The 23399-nt window shown below is 37.6% G+C and overlaps 1 protein-coding gene across 1 annotated transcript in view; it reads right to left on the bottom strand.

Moving 5' to 3' along the window:
• PCDH15 (protocadherin related 15) overlaps window positions 1-23399 on the bottom strand; it is a 1685023-nt gene that overhangs the window by 246372 nt on the left and 1415252 nt on the right. Inside the window, exon 20 of the mRNA XM_034662367.1 lies at window positions 18432-18560. Within this exon, the coding sequence (XP_034518258.1) occupies window positions 18432-18560 (129 nt within the window). The remainder of the gene's footprint in view (window positions 1-18431; window positions 18561-23399) is intronic.

Here is a 23399-nt window from a genome sequence, read left to right as displayed (position 1 = left end):
CCCACGATTCTACCGGTATCTCATAAGTATACAATTTTTTCCTATTTATTATGTTGCTTTTATTTCCCATGGACTTTTGACTGTATAACTAAATGATAAAGGAAGTCAAAGAAAGAGAAATGGATGATCCCCAAATGCGCAGTTTCAGCTATAAAAATAATGGCCAGGTGATAAACATCACAGCCAATTCCTAGCTTCCACAGAAAAAGAGTAAATTCTGCTCTGAAGGGACATGCATTTGAAGCATGTTGAACTACACAGTATGGCATCTTGTCCTTAATGTGCTGGAGCTGACTAGTGGCTATTTTGAGTTTCCTATAAAATTTAAATTATTGTGGAATGAACCTAGTGAGCTCAATAACATTGACATCACATGCAATTTTCAACTATTTTATCAGCAATAATAAAAAAATTTCCTCCCTTCATGTGTCTTTATTAAATATTAAAAGTGAGTTACACATCATTTGGGGGAATACTTTCCAAACGGATATATATATATTAAGTGATCATGTTGTATACTTTAAATATCTTACAATTTTGTTATTTATACCTCAATAAAGCTGGGAAAAAAAGGAGTTAAACACAGAAACCTCCAGGTACTTGGTAGTATGGACAGCTAAAATTTTATCCTTTCAATGATTTGGTCAATTTATTCATCATGCATAAGTTCTGTATTTGAGAAACTTTCTTAGATATTTTATGGTAATTTTTATTTTGAATTTTTTTTAAATAAATTTCTTTGTATTACCCATGATGTCAATGTCAGGTTAGAGAGTTCCTGCAAAAGAAAATATATATTTTTTTTTCTTTAAAAAATTAAATTAGTGAATATTGGTAGAAATAAAACATACAAGCAAAATCAGACTTCCCTTTGTATATAAATCAGTTTTATCATTACAGTAACATATTATGACTCCAGCATAAAAAATGAATAGTACCATTGCAATGCAATGTCTTATAACTGGGTTAACAGGATCAGACATAATTTAGAGATCAAACACACAGTATACTGTGAAGATGTATGAGAAGATTCTTACTGGGCACTGGAAGGTGGGTCTTCTGTGTGATTATAGTCAAAAGGATACTGAACTTGGAAATGAAATATCTTGGTTTGAGCCCTCATTCTATCTAACATGCTGACTATGTGGCCTTTGGTTCTCCTTCTAATTCTTAAAATTAAAAGGTTACTATAGAAAAGTTATCTGAATGGTGCTGTCTTTCCACCTTTAAGATACTATGATTTCATAATTTATTTTACTTGCTATATTTATATTATGCCAAGCTCATGATGATATAGTTCTGATAAAAGATTTGTTTAGGGAACAACAGCAACTTTGGATAGATAAAAGTGAGACATGTTAGTTTCTACTGAATGAGCAACAGTTTATCAAGAATATGACAGATAAATATAAATGCATATATTTATTTAAGTTAAATACGGTGTTATGAATGGACTTTTAAAAAAGACTTATTTATTAATCTGAGAGAGAAAGAGACAGAGCACAGCAGGAGGGGCAGAGGGAGAGAGAATCTTAAGCAGACTCCATGCTAACCTCTGACCCCAGTGCTGGGCTCGATCTCATGACCCTGAGATCCTGAACTGAGCTGAAAACAAGAGCAAGACACTTAATCAACTGAGGCACCCAGCACCCCTAAAAATAGACCTATTAAAGGCTGCTTTTGTCTCCTCTTTAGCTTCTAGGACACATCAGAAAAGTAAATTGGTCTTTTTTCTCTGAAAGGATCAGATTGAACCGTGATCAATACATATATGCAATTGAAAATAAGTATAAAAATACACCTAATTCAACATAATTATACATATTTATTTGGATTAAAATCATTTTTTTTTATTTTTTAAGGTTTTTTTTCACATCCTTGATCATAAAATTTTTTCTTTGCTTTGCAAGTGGATAGGATGAGATGTGAAGTTTTTCAACAAAGGCAGTGCAGCGTAGTAGAAAATACAATTGGCTTGGGTAGCAGGAACAGCCAAGTTCAAGTGGTAGTTGAATCAATAAATAAATGTGTGAAAATTGTCAAACCACATAACTTTCCCAACCCCCCATTACCTTATCTGTAAAATTAGTATTTTTGGTGTGATTTCCCCTGCTGTACTGTAAGAATAAAGGTACTAACAAATATTCATTTATTCAGCCACATTCATATTTTAAATTTTTCTCACTTGTGGTTCACAATGCACATAGATGGTGAGGGTACTAAAAATAACAAACAAAACAATTTAAAAACATTTTTGTGAATATCTTGCAGCAATATACTTTAAAGTATGTAGATTTTCTTCTCTTGATAATTAAAGAAGGGGTTTCAAATTACATTTAATAATTAAAAAATAGTATATGGACAATTTTATAAAATTATCTCTAACACTTTCTACAAAAATGGCTCTCAAGAAGGAAATACACTTTTCCCCCAAAGAAAATATATTGATTTGCTATTCTTTGGGTTAAAAACTATGGTTGCAAAAGTCTAGTCAAAAGATATTTATTAAACAGTTGTGTAGCTAAAAGAAAAGCTATTTCTTTTCTTCGTTGAGGGAAGAAGAAGAGAAGAGATGGAGAGAAGCCAAAAAGACAGGCTTTGGGAGGGCTCTGTGTGATGCAGGTGGAGACAAGAGCACAAGACTACTTGTGCTCAGACACTCAACAGAATTTGAAGAACACTGTTGAACAACAAAAAACTATTTGTATTTCCTGAATGCTCCCACCTCCACTAACATGCCTGGTAAAATAGAATCTCTGTTGAAAAATCAGTGTAAACAGATTTTAGTGTAAATCGTAAAGGATTATGGTAAGTTTTATTATTGTTCTGATTTTCCACTTTCTCCTTTATTGAATGTTTCTTCCCATTCCCTTTTGCCAAGTGACACCACAGTAGCTTCCACCAGAGAAGACATACGTTATATGCACATGTGCGGTTATGTGTACACGTGGGATTCAGTGTGGGTTCTTGCATTCTTGCCCTTCATAAGGAAACATGTTCAAGGTAGGTACTGGTGCAGAGTAAGACATTTGTGAAGCATGTTTAAACTGAGCTATAGCCTGGAGTAACACCTGTTGGGGGCCTCCTGAGATTAATCAACCCAAGCTGACGGTCCCCTACTAACCCTTACCAACCTCTAGTAACCCCTATCAACTCCTACCAATGCCTATCAACTCCTACTAACTTCTACCAACCCCTACCAACCTCTACCAATCCCTATCAGCTCCTACCAACCTGAGGCCCAAGAGTGAGAAAAGTGAATATTCACTGTTGTGTGGCATGAAGATTTGAGGCTGCCTATTACACAGCATTATTGCAGCAACACTGACTGCTGTAGGGATTAAATTTTACAAATACAGATTGAAAGTATGAAACACAGAGTATTCACTGAAGCAGGGACTCAGAGATAGAATTGGCCCTGTAAGGATATAACTTCCTCCGATAGGCCAACCCCAGCTAGAAATCTTAGGTTCCATTCAATCTGATGTATTTATCAAGAGACTTACTGACTCCAAGTGACTATATATATATATATAATCTGTAGAAATCAATCATTTAGGTTTGGAAATTCCTATTTATTGGTGTACCTTTGAAGTCTATCTGAAATCTATTTGTAATGAAACAGAGTCCCTAACTGATAATGCTCTTCTGTGGTAAGTGTGAAGTCAATAAAAGAAGGAAACAAAATTTTGCATTATCTTTTCTCAAAGCAAGCCAAGATTCGTTTAAAGCAGTGGAATTTTTGCAAAAAGTCAAACTGGCATAGAGTGAACCAGAAATTCACTTAGCAAGAGGTCAATGAACTGTGTGTTTTGTTAACGCAGAGAATAAATGTTTACTAGAAAAGAAAAGAAAAAGCAGGAAAGAAGGAAAAGAAAAAAAACTATTATGAATCTCTTCCTTCAGACACAATGTAGGTAGTCCAATAAGTAATACAGGAACTTAAAAAGCTGATGAATTCTCCAGTGAGGCTCTCTGATACATCTGCTACACCAACTCAAAGTACTGATAGAGAAGGAGAGCAGGCCTGAGCACCTGTGGTTGGAAGCACTTCAAAACCTTGAAAATCTTCATTCTCTGAGACTTCAGAATGAGAAATTTACCACTTCTTTATGCTACAGCATAGCAGTCTGCCCTTACCAGGAGATTATAAAATGACCCCATGTAAAGTAGATGTCTCACAAGATAATGTACACCATCCTCAAGATCTGTAACTATCTACTTTCACTGCTTCTGTATCAATAACTAAGGTAAGTTGCAGCATAGCTAAACATCCCTGCTATAGGAAGAAAAAGATTATCCACCACAAATAACACCAGGATATGGTTAACAACTACTGGCAGGATCCGGGGGAATATACCTGAATCTTCCTTGTGCTGGTTGGGTTAAAGGGAGGAAATTACAGCTCTGAATAACAAGAGAGTTTCCTGATACCCGAGGTACTTGGGACTGTACCAAGGACATCTGGAGCTGATCCTAACTCACTACTGGGTTACTCCCTGAAGCTCCAGAAAAACAATGGCTTACAATAAACCAGGTATAAATTATAGAACTTTCTTAGAGATTTGAGGAAGAGGTCAGAGACTCAAAGCTAGGGGCATTTTAGTATGGATTTATTATGTGAGACCAGAGAAGACACCAGTTAACTTTGCTGCCCAGAATAAAACAATGCCTCAATAACATCCCTTCTTTGGAGCAATACAGGAAGGTGCAACTTGAGATGCACTGGCATTATCCAGCCATTCAGGGGTGGCTCTCCTCTCTAGGCCAAGGACAGGACACTTATCCTGATGCTATGGAACTGTGTTCCTTAGAGTTAGTGTGAATGGCAGAACTCTAGATTCTGGGTTCTGAATCCAGGTAGCAATACTCAAATGCCAAAGGCAGATGGATGAAATATTTCATAACAATTTGCAAAGATGGGATGGCAACTGAACTGCTACAATGCATAGGAATCATGGTGCTCCTAAGGGCAAGATAGTAGGGCAGCCAACAAGGGTAATGTTCGATTTATATAATCAAAAACTGCCCAAAGCAGGTGAACTAAAGACTCTTATTTACTATGATCTTTACTGTGATTAATGAATATTCTAAGGGTGGCATTAAATACCTGATTAAATTAAAGGGCATTAAATACCTGATTTATTGTCCATGAGATTTCACATAACATCATTTCAGGCCAAGGGGCTCATTTTATGGCAAAGGAGGTACAATTATGTGCACATAACTACAGGATTGTAGTTGGCTGTAAAATATTGTACCATCCAACAGTGCTAGTCTGGTAGAACATTGGAATGACTTCTTAAAGAAACAGCTAAGGGCAACTTTGGGGATGACCTTCTATAGGGTTAAGGAAGTGGTGGCCATTGTATGGTACTTTTATTGATAGGGAGAACAGGTGAGAATGAGAATCAGGGTTTGAGTATCAGTGGCCTCTATCACCATCATCCTGACTGACCTACCTGGGGAATATATGATTCTGGTCCTTGCAAATTGAGGCTCTGCTGCACTAGAGGTCCTAGTGTTCTGGGGACAAGAGTCATGCTTCCATTAAAGAGACAGTAAGGTCCCCCTTACACCTATATTCGTAGTTGACAAGTGTTTACTTTTTGGCTCTTTATGCCAATAGACCAAAAGATATAGAAAGGAGCTGCTATAGTTGTAGAGAAAGTTAAAAATTTCTTGAAGATAAGGTGAGAGAACTTGCTCTACCAACCATCAAGACTTACTGGGTAAAATGGACATTTTAACAATATTAATTCTTCCAATTATGAATACGGGATGCCTTTCCATTTATTTGGGTGTTCTTTAATTTCTTTCATCAGTGTTTTGTAGTTTTCAGGACTCAAGTATTTTACTTCCTTGGTTAAGCTTATTGCTAAGGATTTTATCCTTTTGCATGCTATTGTAAATGGGATTATTTCCTTATTTTGCCTTTTCAGATAGTTTGCTGTTAACATACATTAGTATAACTGATTAATGTACATTATAACTGATTATTGTATCTTGCAACTTTGATCAATTTGTTTGTTAGTTCTAACTTTTCTGTGGAGTCTTTAAGATTTTCTATATTTAAGATTATGTCATCTGCAACCAGAGATAATTTTACTTCTTCCTTTCCTATTTGGATGCTTTTTATTTCCTTTTCATGCCTAATTGCTCTGGCTAGAACCTCCAGTACTATGGTGAATAAGAGTGGTGAAAGTAGGTATCCTTGCTTTGTTCCTGATCTCAGAGCAAAGATTTCTGCTTTTTACTATTGAGTATGATATTAGCTATGAGCTTTTTATTTATGGCCTTAATTAAATGGAGGTCGATTCCTTTTGTATCTAGTTCATTGAAAGTTTTTATCATAAAAGTGTCAAATTTATTAAATGCTTTTTCTGCATGTATTGAGATGATTAAGTAACTTCTATCCATCTGTTTATGTGGTAGATCACATTAACTGACTGTGTATGTTGAACCATCCCTTGGATCCCAGGGACTTGATCATGGTATCATGGTTTATGATCCTTTTAATGTGGTGATGAATTCAGTATGCTGATACGTTGTTGAGGATTTTTGCATCTATGTCCTTTAGGGATATTGGCCTATAGTTTTCTTTCTTGTAGTGTTTTTGACTGGCTTTTGTATAACAATGCTGGCCTCATAAAATGATTTTTGATATAGTCCGTCTTATCCAACATTTTGAGAAGAGTTTAAGAAGGAATAGTATTACTACTTCTTTTATTGTTTGGTAGAATTTGCCAGTGAAGCCACCTGATCTTGGGCTTACATTTGACAGGAGATTTTTAGATTGTTGATTACTCTTTATTAATTATTAGACCATTCAGGTTTTCTTTTTCTTCATAATTCAGAATGGATAGGCTATATGTTTCTAGGAATTTATCCATTTCTTCTAGGTTATTCAATTTGTTGGCTTATAATTTTTCATGGAAGTCTCATAACTTTTTGTTTTTTTGTGGCATTGGTTGTAATGTTTCCTCTTAGTTCTAATTTTATTTGATTTTTCTCTTTTTCTTAAAGGTTTGTCAATATTTATCTTTTCAATAAAACAACTGCTAGTTTCATTGATTTTTTTCTAGATAGTCTGTTCTTTGCTTGATTTATTTCTACTCTAATCTTTATTATTTCTTTCCTTCTGCTTAATTAGGGCTTGGTTTGTTTTCCCTTTTCTAGTTCCTTGAGGTGTAAAGTTATGTTGTATATTCGAGATCTTTCTTTTTTTTAAAGATTTTTATTTATTCATTTGAGAGAGAGAGAGAGAGAGAGTAAGCACTAGCAGAGGGTGGAGCAGAGGGAGAAAGAGGCTCCCCACTGAGCAGAGAGCCTGATGCGGGGCTCGATCCCAAGACTCTCGGATCATAACCTGAGCCAAAGGCAGACACTTAACTGACTGAGCCACCCAGGCACCCTCTTTCTTCTTCTTTTTTTTTTTTTTTTAAAGATTTTATTTATTTATTTGACAGAGATAGAGACAGCCGGCAAGAGAGGGAACACAAGCAGGGGGAGTGGGAGAGGAAGAAGCAGGCTCCTAGCAGAGGAGCCTGATGTGGGTCGATCCCATAACGCTGGGATCACGCCCTGAGCCGAAGGCAGACGCTTAACCGCTGTGCCACCCAGGCGCCCCCTCTTTCTTCTTTTTTAATGTAGCCATTTATTACTATAAACTTCCCTCTTAGTACTGCTTTAGCTACATCCCTTAAGTTTGGATATGTTGTGTTTTTGTTTTCATTTGTCTTGAGCTATTTTCTACTTTACTGTTGGCTTTCTTCTTTGACCCACTGATTGCTCAGAAATGTACTGCATAATTTCCAGATATGTGTGAATTTTCCAGGTTTTTTTCCTATTATTGATTTCTAGTTTTATTCTACCATTGTTGAAAAAAGTACATGGCATAATTTCAATCTTCTAAAATTTGTTAAGACTTGTTTTGTGACCTAATATGTGATCTATCCTGGAGAATGTATCATGTCTCATTCAAGAAGTAGATGCATTCTATTTAGATACAATAGAGTCAGTTGGTCTGCAGTGTTGCTCAAGTTTGCTGCTTCCTTACTGATTTTCTGTAGATGTTCTATCTGTAAGTGATAGTGGTCTTTGAAGTCTCCTATTATTACACTGCTAATTTTCACTCCAGATCTGTCAATGTTTGCTTATATATTTAGATGTTCTGATGTGCATGCATTTAGTCATAATTATTATATCTTTTTAATGAATTGAACATTTTATCATTCTATAATGGCTGTTTTTCACTCTCATGATAGATGAAACGATGAAAAAGACAAACATTGATGAAACAGATGAACATTAATGAAAAAGAAAATAAAGAAGACATAAATAAATAGAAAGACAACCCATGTTCATGAATTGGAAGCTTTAATATTGTTTAAATTTCCATCCTGCCCAAAGCAATTAGAAATTCTATGAAATCTCTACCAAAATCCCATTAGCATTTTTTTCACAGAAGTTGAAAAATAGTTCCAAAATTTATATGGAACCACAAAGACACTGAATAGCCAAAGCAATCTTGGGGAAAAAGAAATAAAATGGAGGTGTCACAATTCCTGATTTCAAAGTATATTAGAAAGCTACTATAATTAAAAGAGAGTTGCTCTGGCAAAAACAAAACAAAACAAAACAAAAACAGGCAAATAGACCAATGTTACAGAATAGTGATCCCATAAAAAAATTCCATGCCAATACAGTTACCTGCTCTTCAACAAAAATAACCAAGAAGGCACAACAGAGAGGGCTAGCATCCTCAACAAATGGTGTTGGGAAAATTGGATACCCGCATGAAAAAGAAAGAAATTGAACCATATATTACACCATATACAAAGATCAACTCAAAATGAATTAAAGACTTATAAGACTTAAAACTGTTAATACTTCTAGAAGAAAATATAGGGAAAAGACTTGCCTACTAAATAAATGGGTATTTATGTAAAAGAAAATGAAAGTGGATTTGTATGTTACATCATATGCAAAGATCAATTTCAGATGGTAGATGTACTACAAATAACAAAATAAAGTTTTTCATAATATAGAAGGATATCTTAGTGATTTAAGGATAGCCAGTAATAATTAAAAATGATGGCTAAGGGTGCCTGGGGGGCTCAGTTGGTTATGTGCCTGACTCTTGATTTCAGTTCAGGTCATGATCTCAGGGTTGTGAGATCAAGCCCCATGTTAGGCAGACACTGAGTGTGGAGCCTGTTTGAGATTTTCTCTCTCCTTCTCCCTCTGCCCCTCCCCACCCTGCTTGCTCACACATGCACTCTCTCTCTGAGTTGCTTAAATAAATAAATAAATAAATAAATAAATGAATAAACAAACACTCTTTATACCAAAAGACACCTTTAAGAAAGTGAAATACAAGCTCCAGAGTTTTGAGAAGATGTTTGAAATACACGTAACAAGGAGTGAGTCATAGCTTGAGTATATAAAGAAGTCCCACAGATGAAAAAGAACACTTAAAGAAGAAACTCAATGGTCATCCAAAAGATCAATGGATAGGAGATTTAAAAAGGTGCTTAGGAAAAAAATTTGAAAATAGCAAGTAAACATATGAAAAGATAATCAATCTCATTAGGAAAATTCTGATTAAGCCTATAATGTGGGACCACTAACATTGTACCAAATTGGCTCAAATTAGAAAGACTGACACACCAAAAATGCACACGGAGATAATCTCTAACTCAGAGAATCATCACACTCATTATGGGAAACAACTTGGGATTTTCAGGATAGTTAAATATACTCATATTCATAACAGAGAAATTCTGGCACATATGCACCAGGAAACATTATATTAAAGTATTCACAGCGGCATTGATTATAACAGCCTGAAACTGAAAGCCACTCCAGTCCTCATCAGTAGTAAGAATGTGAATATGAATCGTAGGAGAGCAGTATACCATATACAAAATACATGAACAGACAGACAGAAAATTGACCTAAAAAGATAAAGGTGAATAAGGGAAGGGGGGTAGTAAAGAATACATACTCTATAATTCTATTTATAGACAATTTTAAAAAGATATAATTAAACTGTGGTGTTTATGGACGCTTATGGAGTTGGTCAATCCACAGTAGAAAGCAAGAAACTAACCACGCAGTTAACTGAAGGTGGAGGAGAGTGTCGCTGAGAGGGAGCACACAGAGAGCTCTCCTGGTGATGGTTATCTACCCGGTATATGCGCCATATGCACTGGCACAATATGTTAATTTTTTTTAAGATTTTATTTTATTTATGTGACAGAGAGACAGCCAGCGAGAGAGGGAACACAGCAGGGGGAATGGGAGAGGAAGAAGCAGGCTCCCAGCCAAGGAGCCTGATGTGGGACTCGATCCCAGAACGCCGGGATCACGCCCTGAGCCGAAGGCAGACGCTCAACGACTGCGCCACCCATGCGCCCCACAATATGTTAATTTTATAATAAATTGTGCATATATGTTTAGATTACTTTCCATACATTCCACATTTTTCTTAAAGTTTAAAGGACAAGAGTTGGTCTTAATAAAAAGCTTCAGAAATAGTTGGAATCCTTCCTGTAAAACTAAAAGTTGATTAGCCCAGCTTCCTCCTGAGTTAGGCAGTAAGTCGGTGTAAGTAATTGTAAGGAGCCATCACATTTGTAGAGAAGGATAACCGAAATCCAACTAGACAGAATAGGCCATGAATTTTCATCAGTCTATAAAACAGAAGTGCCATTTGTAGAAACTTGGATCTCATAAATAAGTAATGCAGCATTAAAAGGCACAGCTAGATGAATGGAGCAAGGGTTTGTGAGGCAAAATAGTCCGTATTTCTTCTTAGACAAATATTAAATAACTTAAATGGAGTATATATTGTAAAGGGGTGGGAAGAAAATACAACTTCACACATGTGCCCGAACAGGCTGGAAGCTTATGTGTCACAGGATTCCTGCCCGTAATCATCTTAGACTTAGTGTTTCCCTGTCTCCAGGTGGTAAAGATTTCACCCCATCCTGATTAGAAATTTCACTTGTTCTTCACATTAACACTGCTTTTTAAATGAAATCTATGTGCTCTATACTACATGTTGAAATTCCAAACGTAGGCTGATAACCAATAACAAAACTTTGTTTGTCAAGATGACTTATAATGTGTATGCATGTGTGATAAGACAAATACGTTTTTATAGATGTCGACGTTCTACCTCTTCTCTTTGTACTATATATCTGAATCTTCATCGAAAAAAATGCACTTTCAGGCCATTTTAATCCATTAGGTCTAGTTCAGTTCAGCATCTTCTACAAGCCAAATATTTTGGCTGAGTAATAGGTTTCTCAGATCAATATGACACAGTCTCTGCTTGCAAGAAATTGGGATAAATAGATAACTTCAATATGCTTTGGGAATTACTACCAAAAAGTTGTGCATAGTATAAATGTGCCATGGATATGGGTCATTTAGGATACAGAAAAGTTCAGGTTGGGTTTTCTGGAAGAGATTATGTTTGGCCAGAATTTTCAAAGATCAGTTCTCTAGGTAAAGAATGGAAAAGGAAGAAATCAAGGCAGGAGCATGTGCAGAAGCACAGGGACTCAGGAGAGGTACTGAGAAGGTGTATCAGTAGAAGGCAAGCAGGTTAGCACAGACTCGGGGAAAGCTGGAGAAGCAGCTATGGGAGGTGAGCCTTGTTTGCTGCACTAAGAGATGTTTCCTGTGGTTGAACTGTTGGTTAGAGACAGCGTTCCAGCAGGTACACTGAGGATAATTAGGAAGTGTCAAGACTAGTGTGTCAGAATAATCAATTAAGTGAAAAAAGTAGCAGTCAAGTAAACAAACTATGAAGATATTTTTTTAATGTAGTGTGTCCTTGATGGATAACAGAAAAATAGTCTATGTTAAAAAAAAAAGATGTTGTGATATTAGTTCAAGTGAGAAACAGTGAGAGCTGGACTGTGGTTGTCTGGAGAGAGAAGGAGGGAATCTGAGAACAGGGAGAAACGTAAAATTATCAGGACTTGTGATGGACCGGATGTGGACAGTGAGGGTGAAAGAAGAGATGCATGGCTCCCAAGAATCTGGCTTGTAACGGAGTAACCAAGAAGCAGAATTCAGGGGAGGGAGCCCTGTCCGGAGAAGGGGAAGATAAGGGTAGAGCATTAACACATGCTGAATATGTTAGTTTGGGAGGTGGCAGAAACATCTGTCACCTTGATCATGGTGACGGTAACCAGAGTATTCATATGTCCTAACTCAAACTCACCAAATTGCATACATGAGCCATGTGTAGTTTCTTGAATGCCAATGATACCTCAATGAAACTAGAAAAAAAAGAGTATTGTTACACAGTATTAAAAGAAAAGGTTTAAGAAGCAAACAGATCTAGGGAAAGGTAGAACGAATCAGATCTGCTTAAACGTACGGAGACGAGGGGCAGACAGGCCATAGGGTCTCAAGAAGGGGAGAGAGACCCATTTCAAATGTGGCAGTGAAGTTATTCAGATGAAGATGACATTCAGCAGTACGGAGGTGACCATGATCAGTCACTGCACATCTGGGATTACACAACAGTGAATATTTACACACATGCACACAAACACAGGCACACGCACATGCACTTATCATAACAGATGAGAGTAAGACTAAAAGCTGCTCTAAGCGTAGGCCCTAAGTAAATATTGCAAATATACATGCACAAAATGTTCTCACTCATTTACCAACGGCTAATTGAATATCCGAAAGATCACTAAGCTTCAAACATACTCACAAGCCACAAATAAATCTCCATCATAAATGTTTTTAGGTAGTAGCATTAAAACCCATGTCCCCAGTTCTTCAAATTGTGTGGGATTCCTTCTTGAGTTGACTGAGTACCGTGTTTGCATTGCATGGGATGACTTGACAAGAGAACCCATAAAATCCCCCACTTGTGGCCCACTTTAAAAAGAAGTATTATAGTTTTAGGCACTGTCGAATGCCATAGTGAGCTACAAAAAATAAATAAAACACCATAAGGCTCCCACCTTCATTTCATTTTTAGAGCCCCACACAGGGAGACGACAAGGACATTCATCAGAGACACACCACTGATTTAGTTTGCCTAATGTTAAATTATATATTTGGAGGAAATACCAATTTCTTTTTTTAGATGAACAGCTTCCCTACCCTTCTAAACGCTGAAGTTCATGAATGATTTTAAAACCGCTCTAAGGGTTTAAACCAAATCACTACCCCTTAAGGGCAGGTGGTGTTTAGCATGCCGACCCCACACTGGGAATACATTTATGTTTCAGGTTAAATAAATTCAGCCTCTTTTGTTTTAGAACTGGAAGAACATTTTGTTGACTCAGGGCTCTATTTCTGTTACTTAGAGCTAAAAGAAGTCAGTTCAGCATAAGAATTTCTTTTTTTTTTTTGCTATTATTATTATTTGTTTTATTAATGATTTTTTTATTATATTATGTTAATCACCATACAGTGCATAAGAATTTCTACAAGGCATTGATGGGAAGTTGGCCGGGAGGCGGCTCACTCTACATTGTATACAATGCTAAGCTCCTGGTTTAAACGTAAGAGGCAGGGTTGCTTGCAAGCGTGACTTCTCTGCATCTCTGTGGGCTTTCACCCCCAGGGCTACTCTGAAAAACAGAGAGGATGAATTTAGGAGAGTTGTGGCTCCTAAGGAACCCTTCATGACATGCTGCCAGGAGGCCAGACAGCTGGAGGAAGCTCCAAGGATTCCCCTCCCCTCGACATCCACTAACCCAGAATATCCACAGAAGAATCTCCTGAGCCACCTGGGCCAAAGTCAAGACAGCTTCTCATCCTCCCTCAGGCTACATTCTGTTGGACAACTGCAAAGCTCTTCTTGGGACGCCATGTGGAAGACGGGGATTATTGAACAGATCTCCCCCACCCCCTTATCTCCTCCTCACTCCCCACCCAGACTCAGGGTGGAATCCATCAGGCATTTGTTGAGAAAATGAATGAAAATGGCATGCACCATATTGAATGGGGTGTCACGATTCTCCATCTCCGCAGACCAGGGGTTTATGGTGGGACCAAACTCGTCCGCCTGTCTCACACATCAGGATGAACTGTTGCTAGCTGGTACTTCTGATTTAGGAAGAAATAGGGTCTGGGAGACACGTCTACGCAGTTCAGCAAACTTTAAGAAAAAATGTCATAATCCCAATATAGACCCAGTTTCTTTACCCTCACTATGTAACTTAACAATAACACATGCATGCATAACTTATTTATATATATGTGTGTGCATAAATATTCTCTATTGTGTAACCTCTCTCTCTCTCTCTCTCTCTCTCTCTCTTTCTGCCCCCCTCCCCCCAGGTCTTCTGCTGCTTATGTGCACACCCTGGGATCTAGGAGGAGTGGAGATTTTGTATGGCAGGTGTGAGGCCTCTTACACCTGAGACCCACTTGGAATAAATGGTTGGCATGCTTGTGGTCCAGAGTCAGAATACGCATACAGACCCTCTAGATGTTGCCTCTTGTGACCTGCTGGAAAAGGCACCGAACAAGACTTCTCGAGGACGGGCCAAGTCGCCAAGTCTTTCTACCAGCAGCACTGTCTTTAGGTCTCCCTGGCCTCCCCATCAGAACTCAACATGTTTCTTATCAATTTTCCAGAAATCCTCTGAACCAATCTTCCATGACTCAAACTATTGAGTTGTTCTCAAATTCCCTCTTGAGCTCAACTCTGTCCTCTATCATATATGCCCGGTATCTTTCTTTTCCTTCTTTTTTCTTTCTTTTTTTCAACCTAGAATCTCACTAATTTGTCAAGATACTGCAGATGAATACATTTTCCCATGAGCCCTGACACAGCTGCCTTAGTCCTCTGTGGCGTTCCTCATCCTTTAGGAAATCATCAGGATGGCACATTGGACTCTTGGTGTAGAGAGGGAGTCCGTTCTTACTGTGTGTGCTGGGTTTCATTCTGTGTACATTCTTTTCTCCCCAACAATACCGCTGCTGCAAATGCTCTGAGAATTATGCAAATGGTTCCCAAAGTTAAGTGTGGTATATCATACTTGTGTGTAGTGAGTTCTATGTTCAGAAATTACTGGTTGGTAGTTTGTTTTTTAATATGCTGATAAAACATCTTTGCTCTGCATAATCCATAAATATTGCTTTGGAAGTATTCCCTATTTAATAAAGTTTGATGCTACAACACCACCTTAACACATAAAAAGTAAATAAAATTTCCTTCAGCATTTGCATGCAAATACAGGATTATGCATCCTAAAATATCATTCGAACAAAAACTCCTTCAGTTGGTGGCTAGAATTCAGTGCAATAACTAACCATACATATCTTGGTTTTAAGTGTGTCTTAATAGTTTTTTTGGTGACAATTAAAATTAAATTTTATAAGCAGAGCATGAGTCATTTAGTGAAATTAATGTATTATATAATTATCATTAGGTAGCAACAGGAGACCATTATGGTGCATCAAAATTCCCTTCTCTGAACATTACAACTTCCCTGGAACGGAGCAGAATCAGTAGGATGCACCTACCCTACATGTTTTTGTGCTCCTTTGTACTTTCAAACTCGTTTTAGTTTTTTATGGAAACATGCTATTGCCTAAAGACCAGGACAGTTACTGCTTTGTCAAATTATGAATGCTGAGGTTTATATTTCAATTTTTAAGGCTGAAATAAACTACAGAGACCATTTCTCATCTAATTTAAGAACTAGGAGACGAGAAACAAACTTCATGCTGTAAGTCCTTCAAAGACAAAGAACCACTAGGAAAAATGACATTTATAAAGAGAAAGGAAAAGTAAAAATAACTAATAATTAATCATTATGTTAACGTCTACCTACATATTATTAATTATATATTCCATATTGGTTTTATCTCTCCAATGCTAAGTAATTTACTTAATTTCTTTTAATTTAAGAGAAGTGGAAATGATAATTTTCCTAAATGATTTCAATACCTGTTTGTTTGTTCTGAATAGTTAGTAGATGTGACTAAATACATTTTTCAGTTTTCATTGGTTTGGCAACTAGAGAAACAACTGTAATGTTATGGTATTTTTTTTTAAGATTTTTTATTTATTCATTTGAAAGAGAGAGAGAAAGAGTGAGCACAGTGGGGGGGAGGGGCAGAGGCAGAAGGAGAAGCAGAGGCAGGAGGGACACTGAGCATGGAGCTTTATGTGGGGCTCGATTCCAGGACCCCGAGATCATGACCTGAGCCAAGGCAGACACTTAACCGACTGAGTTACCCAGATGCCCCAATATTTAATCATCATTATGATCAGACTATTCTAATAGTGCAGGCCACTATGCCTGGGCTATTATAATTACCTTCTGATTCAGCTTTGTGGGTGCATAATCTCCCATTACAATCTACTCAGGAGTAATCTTTATAATAAAAATCTAGTGATGCCATACCTCAGACCCTCCAGGGGTCCCCCCAGCACCTTCCCCAATATGCACAGAGAAATGTTTACAACTTGGCACACTTGCAGTCATATGACATGGCCTACGCTCTGTGTCTGTGCTTTTATTCATGCAATCACATGCTAGACTGCTTCCAACCCCTCCCAATTCTCTTCTCGCCAATATTCATCCTTCATGAGCTAACTTCAGCAACAGCCCCTTTTCTGTGTTTTCTGCACATGCCACTCAGATTTTAGCACCTGGTTTGCCTGGTGTAATAGACACTGTCAGTGCCTCACACGTGTCCCTCAGAGCATGTATACTTTCCAGCTGACTTCAATCTGCTCATATCGACAGTCTGACTGAATGCCCTTGTATCCAAATGACAGAGAGTTGGCTGCTTGCTTGCACTGGAGGCAGGAAGTACCAAAAATGCCCTCCTTCACAGCATCGGGGACCAAGAACACTCAGGATTCTGTGCATGAATTTGCCAGTTTCACCACGTCTCAGGATCGATAATTCTGGGACACATGTTCTAAATTTGCCCTTGGGATTGAGCTCGTCTTCCTAATGACTGGTTTAGTAGCTGTCCCTTTCTTTCCCTGCTTTACTTCTTACTTGCCTGTGAGTATCACTTGAACTTCTCAAAAATGATTTCTACCTTGATCTTTTGTCTACAGGTCTTTTCTTGTAGAGTCCACAGTCAAAGTTGTGACACTGGAGGTATTATTACAAAGAGTTCTGGAGTCGGATGGCCTGCTGGCTACAGGGCATCAAGACTCTGTGGCTTGTTGCAGCAGCACAATGACTAATCCTCTCCCCTGTGGTGAGCTGGGGCGGCATCAAGGCATGAGGGAACACATGCCTTATGCAATCTCTCCAGGATTTGCGAGACAGAGTGACAATGATGATGATAATGACTATGGAGTTGTTGTAAGTATTGTCAGGGCTCTGGGGGAAAAAACTGATGAGTTCACGCTTCCCAGTTAAAATCTCAGGGCATGGTAAAAAAAAGGTAGAAGTTCCCTGCCTTTAACATTTAGAGAAGACCTCCTCTTCTGGAGCCAGAGAGGAAACTGGACTGAACAACAGACCTTTGTCTGACTGGAAGAGCAGCTGGCTCGCAGAGAAGCCTTGCTTCAAAGCACCAGCAAAACTCCTATTAAGACTCAAGGGTTTAACAGGGAAGGGGTGGGTTCCTGAAGTCTGGACTCACACATCTGGGTGACCCACTTCTTGTGAGAGCAGGGTTCTTCCCTTGCCTGTGGCTCACACAGACATCTCATCTCAGGTAGATACTGTGAAATATGTGTTCCTTTCCCATAATTCACCCTCAGCTTAGGCCTTCTAAACCATCAACCATGTTCAAAACCAAGCATGACCCAACTGAGGAAATACTGCCCTTTCTATAAGAAAAATGGGATTATTCATTGAAGGAAGTACAGAAACTGGCTGACATGTCCAGTATTAGAATAAGGAGAGCATGCTGGACAAGAGGTGTTGTATGTGAAATATGGGTACAAAACAAATGCTAAATAAATGTTTATACAACCAGATGAATTTACCTCTAAACATCTGTATTTTGAGGTATGCTATACAAATTCACACGTAATGCTATAGCTAATTACATGTTTCTCTATAGATACCTTATAATCCCAGAAATACATATATATATATATATATTATATAAGAAAAGAATACTCTCCAATGAATCAATGTTTAAATCACCTGAGCATCACAAAATGTAAATTGACAAGCTTAATAAGAGAAATCCAAATGGAAATGAGGTGATTTAAGGAAAAACAAAAACAAAAACAAAACAATAAAACAACATTGAAGAGTATCCAGCACTGTGACTGAGAATGAATGCACTTTATTGCTGTTTTGCCTTATACCCAAATGATCTCACTCACTGATCACCTTCAGTAATTTTGATGACCCACTGCACATTGCATTAGCTGAATCTCCTTTCACAATTCAAGTGTGAGAAATGTATTCAACTAAAAAATACATTTAATATATATATATTCCACTTACCCGTACTTGACCCACAAAGGCATTGGCTTCTTCCTCCACCACAGACAGATTTCTAGGCAGATAGGGGTCGAACACTGGTGCGTTGTCATTGACATCTGTCACCACCACATTTACAGTAGCAGTTGAGGTCTTAAGGAAGAAAAAGGACTAAATGTGAAAGGAGTTATTTTCATGTTGATGTCAGCTAATCAGTCATCTTGGTTTTTTGTCTATCTGAAATACAGTGAGACCTTGCCTCACTCCCACCAAAACCCAAAGTATCTTGCTGCTATTCCTAATCCTTAGCTTCCTAAAAAGGAAAAAAAAAAAGGAAAGGAAAAAGAGGAAGTTTGCAATATTCAAGCACTTCAAAAAAACAGATGGAGAAAGCAAATGATGATATTATAGGGCAAACATCTTGAAAATGTCAAGTATTTCCTGGAGGCTTCCTTTGAGAAAGTGATTTTACCTTTATCTTGTTCACATCTTATGGGTGGCAAGCTTTTGTTTATACACACATGTACCTCTTTTTCTCTGAAATGTAACATTTCTGTAGTTTATATCACTTATATTTCACACTTAAAAAAATAAAAAATGGTACCTTATCAAAGAGCACAGTGCATCAAATGGGTATTTTCAGGTAAGTGAACACTGTCAGAAATTAATACATTCATTGCTTTCTGGGTTCACCTCTACACCAAGGGTTTGAGCACCGTGTATCACCAGCTAAGTGATTACCTTATGATCATACAGCCCAAGGAGATTGTAAGCAGGCACACCTAAAGTAGTATGTGCTACCGGGTTCAAAGGTAAACCCTTGGCTTGCTGCAATCACAGACTATTACTAGGTCAACTAACCAAGCAACATCTTCACTCTAATCAGAGCCTGAGAAGCAGCACTGCCTTACACCCAGCTCCGTGATAGTGCAGGGTACATTACAGGAGCCTGGGGCCAGAATCGGAGAAAGAAAGGGCTCTTCGTTGGAAAATGAAAAATCCGTTAGGCTACGATACTAAATATGTGACAAGATGTAAATTAAAAGGTAGGAGAAAGATGCAAGATGAAATAATGACTCAATTTTTGTTTTAAAAATTACCGATACAATTTGTCCTGACTGTACGTGATGTGGGATGCACCAACCCTTGGCTCAGAGGGAGTGAATCTGGGGAGATCCTGCAGTCGTCATGGGCTGAGTGGTCAAACGATGGATTTCCTAGCAACTGAGGGGGCAAGGACCTGGTAAATGCCCCGTCCTTCCCGTTGGGATCACTGAGGTTCTGTACTTATGAGTAATGGCATGGGATGGAGACCTTGCCTCACTTTGACTAAAACCCAAAGCTCAAACTCCAATTGAATTAAGGTTGTCTGTACCTATTTTAACAAAAGCAAAAGTATATCCTCTTTTGAGCACCGTGACTTTAATTTTTCCACATGTAACCTCCAGCAGTCATTTAAAAATCACCATGCACAGCAGGGAATTCTTGGGTTTTCATGACGGGTTCTTTCTCTATTTGTGTCCTGGCTACATTGGTGGGCTTATTCTGTGAAAATTCATCAGCTATTCAGTATGATTTGTACATATTTCTGTATTTAAAAGCCCAATACAAATTTTACTTACAGGCGTGACCAGAACAGTGTTGTGTAGTCAAAACCTGGAAACAACCTAAATGCTCACCAGTAGTAGATGATTTTATGTGCAGAGTGGAATGATCTATAATACTGAGGATGAACAGAGCGCCGTTACAAGTACCCATGGGGGTTAATTTCAAGAACATAAGGTTGAGTGTAAGAAGTCAGACACAAAGTAGCACATAGTATGATTGATTCCAAGTGTATACATTTCAAAGATTGGCACAATGTTTTCATTGTGATAGAAGTCAGAATAGGGATCACCTTATGAAGAAGGTGTGCTGGGACTGGTGCAATCAAAAGGCTGGGCTCTTGGGCTGTTAATGGATTTCTGTTTCTTGTTCTAAATAGTGATTACACAAATGTGTTCACTACATGAAAATTTATTAAGATGTACAGTTAAGGTTTGTGCATTCTTCTGTGTGCATATCTTGATGAAACCATGTAATTTATGAAGATGCATGAGCACAAACACACTTGTATGTAGATATGCATGGCTCTGTATAAATATGAACACTATCTGATTGGATGAAATACAGAAAATTTAATTTGCTTCTTTTAACTTTTATGTATTTTCCTCATTTTCTCCAACAAGGCTACGTTGCTTTTATAACAACAACAACAACAATAAAACCAGTTAAACAAATATTATTTCTCTATAAGTTGTGTGAGTTAAAACCAGTAAAAGAATGTTTTTACAGGAGCAGTAGCTCTCAATTTGCCTGAGGGTGAACAAGACATTAAAATTGACAGCCTGGGGTCAAAATCCAAGAGTAGCCACACTGGAGTGTGTTGTCTCCCCTTCAAATTATCTGACCCTCTTTATGCCAGCCTGTCCATATTTCCCTGTCAATCTCCTGGATGGGTTTTCATCCTATTCTTTACAATTCCCACTCTTGATCCTTTAGTGTGTGATGTTTTCAGACTGTTTCGGTCCTTAGTCAAAGACTACAGACTGTAGCTGAGTAAAGCAGAAGAGAGTTGGATCACCAAGTAATCTGAAAAGTTAAACAAGTCCACCATTTTTCACTAATAGGGGCTGATACCTATGCATAGATGTATTTCTCCACATCTTAGTAATTATATATTGACATGAGGAATATCCATGTCTCTTTTTACACAAGTGTTAAGAACGAAGAACATATAAAATAATTTCCAACTTGCATTTCTTGAAAAGTACTCTAAAGACCATTTGCATCAGAGTCACTTGGTTAATCATTACAAATGCCCAGGCCACACATTAGACCTACTGATTCTATTCATTTAAATCTATTGAAATAGTGGTAGATTAGTTAGTTGTAAAGCACAATTATGTAAATTTTTTTGATAGGTTCAGAAAGATGGTGACAATGCTTCAATATGGATCTGTGCCCTACAGGAATTTTATGTATTTTATCAAGGACAGATTTTCAGGTGGTTAAGATTGAAAATTTAGGAGCTCGGGTCATTTTAAGTAAAGTCGATAAAAAGAACAATGTGTCAGCTAACACATGTTCACAATTAATTTAAAAATCAATTTATATTATGCCAATTAAATATAAAAGATAAGATACCAAACTAATAAACCTGATTAGTGCAAAGCTACCTGTTTCCATTAAGGGGATTTGTCTTACTGCCTATTTTCTCAGAAGTTGTATCAAATTAAAATTCTATAAGCTGGAAGTACTTGCAGTACTATATTCCATAAATTATCACTTTTGCGGTCATTACTCATTTTAATTATACCGTGTCATAGATTTTGTTAAGCCATGGATAAATCCTCACAATATGTATTAAATTCTCAACAATGCAAGCAGATATTTTTGTTTTAGCAGACCATTTGAATACACATTTATTTTCATAAACTGCTATGGCCTTGAAATAAAGATATTGACATGGTACTGTTGGTTTGGTATAGCATAAAATACATGAGATGTAAAGTCAAAGTCAAAAAAACACAATCATATGTACATTCATCTACATAAACCATTTTTTTTTATTCATGAGAACTTTTTTTAAGTATTTTATAATCTTTCTTGATTTTATATTATGGACTTTACTGAGTCTGTCAAGCTAAATTCTTTTTTTTTTTTTAAGATTTTATTTTTATTTATTTGAAGAGATAGAGATAGCCAGTGAGAGAGGGAACACAAACAGGGGGAGTGGGAGAGGAAGAAGCAGGCTTATAGTGGAGGAGCCTGATGTGGGGCTCGATCCCATAATGCCGGGATCACGCCCTGAGCCGAAGGAAGACGCTTAACAACTGCGCCACCCAGGTGCCCCATCAAGCTAATTTCTTAAATTACTGAAAACCTGGTTTAAGTAGAAGATATTTAGAGTGTTCAAAATGTATTCATTCTGTAGTTATTGAAGATAAAATTATAATGACTTACCATGGATATGGCTCTAAATGAAACTATCTACTCATAAAGTGACATCAGGAAAATTTGTATTATATGCTATATAATTGAGAAACAAAGAACAGAATGATGTAGCTGTCTTTTTTTTTTTTTTGTCAATGTGGAAATGTATCCATAGACACATATATGCACAAAGACCCTTTAAAATTTTTCTATAAACATGTATATGTTTATTAGTACGTTTAATTCCTTTCAATAAAAATGGAGAGTTTGGAGTCTGGAACAATGAGGACTTCTTGTTAAGGATCTGACCATTTTTGTTACCATCCAATAGGACAAGGAAAATACATATACACTGTAATGGGCATTCTTTTTAGGCAATATTAATCCAAAACATTTTTATTCTTAGCTACAAATCATCCTGTGGCTACAACATTAAAGCCAATCCAGCCTGGCCCAGATCATAGGGTTTCTTTGATGACATAGACAGGGTGCCCTTCCTACCAGGGAGGCTGACATGGGAGGCTTCTTCCCCTTCTGAGAATGAAAGAATATGAAATGTCTTCCAGAAAAGCAGAAAGGGGGGATGCCTTCCTATTCTGGATTATGGGGACGAGAAGGGGAGGCAGAGAGAAGACAAGGAGATAGGATGTAAAGGTCCTCATCTTCATCCCCTCCCCCGCTACTATTCTGCATCACATTTACAGAGAGGAAGCTTTGGAAAAGCACTTTGGGGAAAGTGGTAATAGGTACTGAGAAAGTAAGAGAACTTTGGGTGAAACAGTGGCTGACTCATGTGGAGCATGGAAGCCTCCAGAGAATTTCCATGGCAGTCACATCTAATAGGTCATGGCAGCAGTGGCAGAAACAACTGGCCAAAGACAGAAGCTTGGTTTCTTTGTGTGTGGCTCAGGAATTCTAGAGGCTGAGAGAGCACTCTGTGAGCAAGGCCTTGGGTGAGGGCAAAGGACCCTCATGGTCACAGTCAAGTGCACATCAGGACTAGACAGCAACAGATGA

The sequence above is a fragment of the Ailuropoda melanoleuca genome, chromosome 6 (assembly GCF_002007445.2).
Source record: "Ailuropoda melanoleuca isolate Jingjing chromosome 6, ASM200744v2, whole genome shotgun sequence".
NCBI lineage: Eukaryota > Metazoa > Chordata > Mammalia > Carnivora > Ursidae > Ailuropoda > Ailuropoda melanoleuca.
The sequence above is the reverse complement of the archived record's forward strand: the minus strand, read 5'-3'. Positions and strand labels throughout refer to the sequence as shown.